At 41.8% G+C, this 7,339-nt stretch overlaps 1 protein-coding gene across 1 annotated transcript in view; it reads left to right on the top strand.

Annotated features, from left to right (window-relative positions):
* Window positions 1-7,339, top strand: part of GALNT12 (polypeptide N-acetylgalactosaminyltransferase 12) — a 147,603-nt gene that overhangs the window by 26,688 nt on the left and 113,576 nt on the right. Inside the window, exon 3 of the mRNA XM_019508733.1 lies at window positions 6-178. Coding sequence (XP_019364278.1) covers window positions 6-178 — 173 coding nt within the window. The remainder of the gene's footprint in view (window positions 1-5; window positions 179-7,339) is intronic.

Raw genomic sequence — 7,339 nt, 5'->3', positions numbered from 1 at the left:
ACGAGAAGCCGCGGGCGGAGCCGGGCGCGCCGGGAGAGCTGGGCCGACCGGTGCGGCTGGAGCTGAGCGCGGCCGAGCAGCGCCTCCAGGACGACAGCGTCCGGCTGCACCAGATCAACATCTACGTGAGCGACCGCATCTCGCTGCACCGCCGCCTGCCCGAGCGCTGGCACCCGCTGTGAGTCGCAGGGCTGCGGGCGGGGGCGGGCTGCGCCGCCCAGCACCCTGCTGAGAGGCAGCCGGGGGCGTTCCCACGAGGCAGGTGCAGAGGGAGGGGCCGGCAGGTCACGGGCCACCTCAACAGTGCTGCTCTTGCACCCGCGCACATGCCGAGGGGTTTTCGTGAATGAACCGCGCTGTAACTTTCGATCCGGCGCACAGGGATGATCCTGCACTTGATGGGTGAACCTGGCAATCAGTGTAGACCTGGCAGGGCTGCAGAGGGGTTAGCTCGCAGTTAATGACATGCAAAGGGGTTATCCTGCAGTTGATGGGTGAACCTTGGAGTAAATGTAGGCCTGGCACACATGTAAAGGGGTTATCCCACAGATGAACCTCACAGTAAATTTAGACCCAGCATGCATGCAAAGGGGTTATCCTGCAGGTAATGGGTGAACCTTGCAATAAATGTAGACCTGTCACATGTGCAAAGGGGTTATCTTGCAGTTGATGGGTGAACCTCACAATTAATGTAGACCTGGTACGCATGCAAAGGGGTTATCCTGCAATTGATGGGTGAACTGTGCAGTAAATGTAGGCCTGGGACACATGCAAAAGGAGTATCCTGTAGTTAACGGGTGAACGGCACAATAAATGTAGGCCTGGCACATGCAAAGGGATTCTGCTATTAACAGGTGGGCTGGGCAAGACATTGAGGCTGCCTCAGGTGGAAAGAAATTATCCCACTGTTAAGGGGGAACCATGCAATGAATATAGATTGACCACATGCCTGAAGCAGTGATCATGCAGTTAACAGGTAAATCATGCAGTAAAGTTAGAGCAGCCACAGGTGCAAAGGAATTATCTTGCCATTAAGGGGAGAGCCATGCAATAGATGTAGACCAGCCATACATGAGAAGTAGCTAATGCACCATGAAAAGGGCTGTGCACCTATAAAAAAGAGCCAACCAGCAATGGAATTAATACTTGAACATGTATAACAACTCCAGAACTGGTTTCTATCAAGCTTTAATTTGAACAGGTTGCAGGGCCTCTCTCATTGCAACACCAGGGTTTGAGGAGAGGGGTCTACTCCTGGGTGCTTCATGGGCAGAGATCAGGGTGTCTGGGCTGCACTCATGAGCCCTTCAAGGAAACACACCTTACCTAGAGTCAGACTGTGCTACAGGTTAGTACAAGGCCCTGTGAGAGCATGGCTAGCATAGCAGGGCATATCTTATCAGAAAGAGGGAGAGGACTGATGCAATAAGTTAAACAAGCGCACCTAGTTTTCCTACACTTCCCCTCCTCCCATCTAACATCCACACACGTCACTGCTTAGGAGGAATTCACCTCCGTGGCTTGTTTTCTAGCTATATGCTGCTGTACCTGCCTTAGTCCAGTTCTGTTGCTTCCAGTGAGCAACCTGTAATGATCATTTAAAAAGGGCACAGACTTTGTGAATGAGGAGTACTGTTGGTGCAGTTGGTTAAGGGTTGAAGTAGATTCACCATCAGCAGCCATTTTTAAGTCAAGACTGGATGCTTTTCTGAAAGATGCACCAAATGGGAGCAAAATTTAGACCCCTCCTGTGGCTTCTCTCATGCTACTGGAGATCAGACTAGGTGATCACAGTGGTTGCTTACGGCCTTTTTTCCTGTGAGTCTGTACTCCTCAAACCTTTTCCTTTATGCACTCCCTATCTGTGGTCCCAGCATGTCCCAGGACTAAACTTCTGTGAATCTGTGAATTTCCTCCTGGTTTGAGCTAAACTCATCATCTATCTGACCAGAAAGGAGGCTCTGGCTAGGGGGACCCCCAGCAACTATGGGACTGTTTTCCAGCCCCTCACCCGTTCACATCTCGTGGCAGAGTTCACTGGGCAATGTCCACTGGCTCCTTGGATTCATTTGAGGACCAGTGGCCTCTATTCAGTGCTCCCCTTGAAGTACACTCCTATCCCTGTTTTTACATTTGTTGTCCCATGAGATCAATTGTTGTGTCCTAATTAAGGGAGGATTAGAGTTTTCCTAGCGGGACTAGGCCCACTGAACCATAGCACAATAAATAGTCCTGTCACTCTGTATATATAAACCAGTGGTTTTCAACCTGCTTGACTTGGGCACCCCTAGGAAAATGCCAGCTCTTAATTTCACTTGATATTTGACCACAGAAAAATAATATGGCAATTCTTCTGCTGCAAAGAACTCAGAAAGACTACAGCAGGGCAGAATGGTTTTAACACTGTGGATTACTAGTGGAAATCTTTGGGCTTATCTTGTAAATCATGTTTGCACACCTAATCATGCTAACGTTTTTGGTTCCCTGTTGCATCCTTGAAAAGATCTTATGGCACTCCTGGGTGCTGCAGCAGCCTGGTTGAGAATTACTGGTATAAACTCTTTGCTCATGGTCATGTCTCAATATTGTCCATACTGTGAGTGATCTACCAGCTGACTGGACCGGTGGTTGTTTTGCTTTCTTTTTTCTTCCAAGCCATCAGTAAACTTGAATAATAGTACAGGGTCAAGAGGGTGAAGAACGCCACCAGATACCCACATATTTATCTACATGATGCTAATTTCTTTGTTGTACAGTTACATTTTGAGGCTTGCTAGCTAGCTACTTCTTAATCCATTTTTTATACCTTTTTTCTGTTCTGGGTCCTCAAGTGGTGATCATGCAGTACTAAATAATATCCACTGCCTTTATCAACCAAGCCTGTAATAATATGAAAATAGTAGAGCATCTATTCCTCATTCCTAAATCAACATTGATTGGCATTAATTATATTGCCTTCTTCATGTTTTATTAATTGAGACTCCTGTCAGCAATTTCATTATTTTGTCTCAGATTAATGGCCTCTAAGCCTGACATCTATTACGCATGCAGCCTTGTTTAACCTTGGTAAATCCTAGTGCAGCATTAGCTTTCTTTCTGAAAGTTCCCAGACTTATTGAAAATCAGCACTTAGAAAAGGTCTAGATCTCTGCTGGCAGCATTTTCAAAACTCTTGGATGCAAGTTTTCTAGTATAAAAATGTCTGGTTTTAGAAGCCAGTTTTGAAGATATTCCTGAGTTACTGGGAATGAAATGTTTCACCATCATTCTGTACAGTGACTGCCTCCCCGCCTCAAGAAGGTTAATGAGAAACTTTGTGGGCTGGGCCCACATGGTTAAAAGGTTGATAAATAGGCCTGTACAGTGATTACATCCTGTAACCTTTTTCTCAGAGACCAGAAATATTATATTGAACAGTTCTACCTTTTCTTTGTAATTATCAATAATTCTACTGTTTCCATCTGAGAATGAACCAATACAAATAATAGGTTATTTTTATGACTAACTGAAATTCTGTTTGTCTTTAAATCTGCAAGCTGTATATTTCTCTCTCTTTTGCTTTCCTTTTTAATTTTCTAGAGTTCCTTGCTCCTGTTTCACATGCATTGCTATCAGCTTCCTTTGTCTTCCATTTGTTATGTATGGTCCCTTTTATTTATTTATTGTGCCTTTACTACCCCTCTAAGTTTGTGGGCTGTTTGTTTTGTTTTGTTTTTTAAACCAGTACATCCTCCCCCCACCCCCTTTCTTCTTCCATGATTGTGGATTTTCAGATGCCTAGTAACAATCCATAAATGGAATTTAAGTAGAAAACTTGGTACTTTCTCTTAAGATATAGCACATCATTGTCATTATGTTTGTCCTCATGAAGTTGATATTTTTTAAATGTATGTATGTGCCTATGCATATGTGCACACACTCGCATCTGTAACTATGTTGGACGTGATTCTCTGCATATAGCAAGTACGATTGAGTCAGGATGGCTTGAATCTAAGCCACCAGGTTTTTTTTAGGTCTGTGACTAATTCTCCTTTACCTGTCCAGAGGAGATTTAATGCAGCTTCCCTCATGTCAGATGCAACAGTTTGATAGAGAATAATTTTCTCACGTGTATGGTTAGACGGTTCTGCTGTATTCCAGATAGGAGGTAGGGAGAGACAGAAGGATTCTCCAGGCTTGGTCAGTCATCCAGAGTATGGTACAAAGTGTGATGTGGAGCCTGCTATTTGAGAACTTAGCTAGGAATCTGAGAAAAACCCTCCACAAAGGACTGAATTCACAACAATGGATGTATACTGCCAGCCACAGGAGGCTGCACTCTGTAAAGGGATGTCCTCTGACTTGAGAGGTTGTGTGGTTGAAGCTGAACCTGTGCTGCCACTGGGCTGTGTTGGTGATTGTAATGAACTTGTGCATGAAGAAGCAAAGATGTCTCTTCTGCATATTGTTTGCCCTTGAGTTGATTCTTGCTTTACTAGTTTACCTGTTGCCTGCATGTAGATGTTGAATTGGACAAGAGAGAGCATAAATCCTTGTGGCACCCTAAATAAGTGGTGTGGTGATGGGATGCAGTTGCTCCATCACTGATCTTCAGGCGTGTTGTCCTAGAAAGGAATAAGTCATCTGGGGGCATTCCATTGGATTCTTTTGGACAGGGAAGTGGTTTCTCATGGTCAGATGTTCCATTGCTGTCCAAAGAGGAACAATCAGCTGAGCTTAATATTTCTTTGACAAAGAGTTTTGTATGCTTTCTAAGGGGAAAGACCAGGACTTGAGCTGTTGACACAATGAACAGAAAGGTGGGGGACAGGAGGGTCAGGAAAAGGAGAAGGTAGTGTAACTGACATGTGGGGACCTGTTACATCTTGTATACATTTGTTCTTCTTGTTCACACATCTCTAACCAAAAAAGTGAGATGAAGTGAACTGTCTCTATTTGTAATACTTTTCTGTTTATTCCAGGGATTAGCTTGTGTCTTCCCCTATGTTGCATTCAGAGCACCTCATTCTAAATTGTGATTGTTTAAGGATAAGTTTGTTATAAGGAGCAAAGATTGAAATTACAAAATCCATTTGAAAACACTAAAAAATGTTCCATCTGTGGCTGGCCAGAAGACTATGCCATATACCTCCTAAATGTGGGATTTGTAAGTAGTTTTAGTTCTATACTATTCCTCATCAAATATTTTTTTATGAGTTCTTCCCCACCTCATACCCTTTTTCATATTTCTTACATCCTTTTACCATTCTCAAAGAGTCTTGATGTATTGTATTTGGACCTGTGGGTTTTTGGTGCATTATGCCATTAAAAAAATATGTACATGTTATATATACATATAAAGTTAAAACTTTTTTTAAAAGATTTTGGTCACTTTGGAGACAAAACAGTGTTTGTTGCCATTTTGAAAAACAATGTATTTTTTCTTACTGCAAACATTAAGAACAAAATGAATAAACTTTTCATTCAATTGCAAGGAAATTTTCTGCTTGCAGTTATGTATGAAACTTGTATGCCAAAATAAAGAAGTTTTATTTTACAGATGTATATATTTTTAGAGGAAAAATATTTTATGTAGTTAGGACCATTTTAAACAGTCATTAAATAATTGGACCAAAGATGCAAGTTTATATGTCACTTTACCTAGTAATGTGTTAGCTCGAGATTTGTAGCTTTAGAATACACCTGAATAGGTTCTTAAATCTGTCTGTAATTGAAATGTTGCTCTATCAGGAGTGAATTATTGCCATTTGTTTAACATGTATCTCGTGTGCCACTTGTGATCTCATCAGAGAAAGAGGTAATATTGCCATGTGCAAATAGGCTATTCAGGCATCCAGTTGTCACTAATAACTGTGATGACAAAACAGTGGAAGACAGTCTCACCTGTGACACAGTAGCCAAAAGATTAAAATTAAAGGCAGTCAATGATATTTTGTCATATAAAGCATTGCTGATGATATTGGAAGTAGTTTTGAATCAGGAATGTAGGATAGTCCTGTGTTCTACTGACAGTAAGTATGGACTGACTTTTCATATTTGTGTGAGGATAAAATGGAGCAACAGTTAGTGGGGAGCAACTGTGCTATAGTTGTTTTACATTCCTCTCTATTGCAGCAACACAGTTTGTTGCTACCACTCGTGATGAACCTCTTCATGTGCTTATAAGTAAGCATCACGTTAGTAGTCTTACTACAGAAATGTAGACAGACCAGGATAAGTGCATTTTAGCTTAATTTCAAGAAGTTGATCATTAAATGTCACCTATGACCCAGGCAAGATGATTCTAAAACGTTTTGGAAATCCTGCTTTGTATAGGAATTATTACAAGACTCAGGATGATTACCTATTGTGTACAAAATGAGAGTAAGTGGGTTATTTCATAATACCTCCTCCAATCCTGGCATCCCACTCCCCATCCCCGCCCCCGAAAAAAAGAATCTGATTATTGGAGTTTTGCCTTGAATTTGTCTGCTCTCCCGTGAATTTGTCTGCTCTCCCACTGCTACAGTAGGAAAAATAAATCTGGGGGGTTAGGTGGCCCCCTTGACCTCTGCCCCCCCCAACTTTGTCCCTTGAAGGCCTCTTCCCTCCCACCCCCACTTAATGACAAGCCTGCTGTCGCTGAACACATGGAAGTGAGGGGCTAATTTGAGAACACTATCTTTGAAATAAGTGTGCCTAAAGTAATTTACATATAGTCAAATTACTATTTTTACACAAAAACTTAGTTCATCCAAAATGGATACATGTTGCCTTTTATGAAACTACTGCAAGTTTTAGCATAGGTACTTCATAAACACTTTTAAGTAGTACTTTGGCATCTGCTAGTATTTGACACTGTATTTATTTCTTTACTTAAATCCAATGAGCACTACACTACAATAAATACAGGCATACAGTTCATGAGAAGAGCTAAGCAAACTTTAGAGTGGAGCAGTAGGTATCCTCTTCAGGCCATCTGTCTCTCTTTAACTTGCTTACTAGCTATTAGCTAACTTGGGACCATCTCCCGGTTTCTAGCTTTCTTAGTCTCCTTTTAAAGAGCATCTTTAAATTATAACTTCTATCAGTACATATGGATTTTTTTCCTAGACAGTAACTTCTCTCCTCAGTTTATAATAGCTCAATTCATAACTGGTAATACTGTGGTTCCACCACAGTTACAAGAATCCACTGCTGTTATCTGTAGTTAGCGCTCCATGCAGAGCCATAATAGAGAATTTTTTTTCAATAAGATTTTTAAAACTGTATATAGCTAAGGTACCCAAAAATGCCTGGGCATGTTCAGATGAGTCCTGAACATGTTTTAATATGTTGAGGACTATTTCTTATCTGGAGT

The sequence above is a fragment of the Gavialis gangeticus genome, unplaced genomic scaffold, assembly GCF_001723915.1.
Source record: "Gavialis gangeticus isolate Ggan-Ray unplaced genomic scaffold, GavGan_comp1, whole genome shotgun sequence".
NCBI classification, from domain to species: Eukaryota; Metazoa; Chordata; order Crocodylia; family Gavialidae; genus Gavialis; species Gavialis gangeticus.
This window is presented reverse-complemented; position numbering and strand designations above follow the sequence as displayed.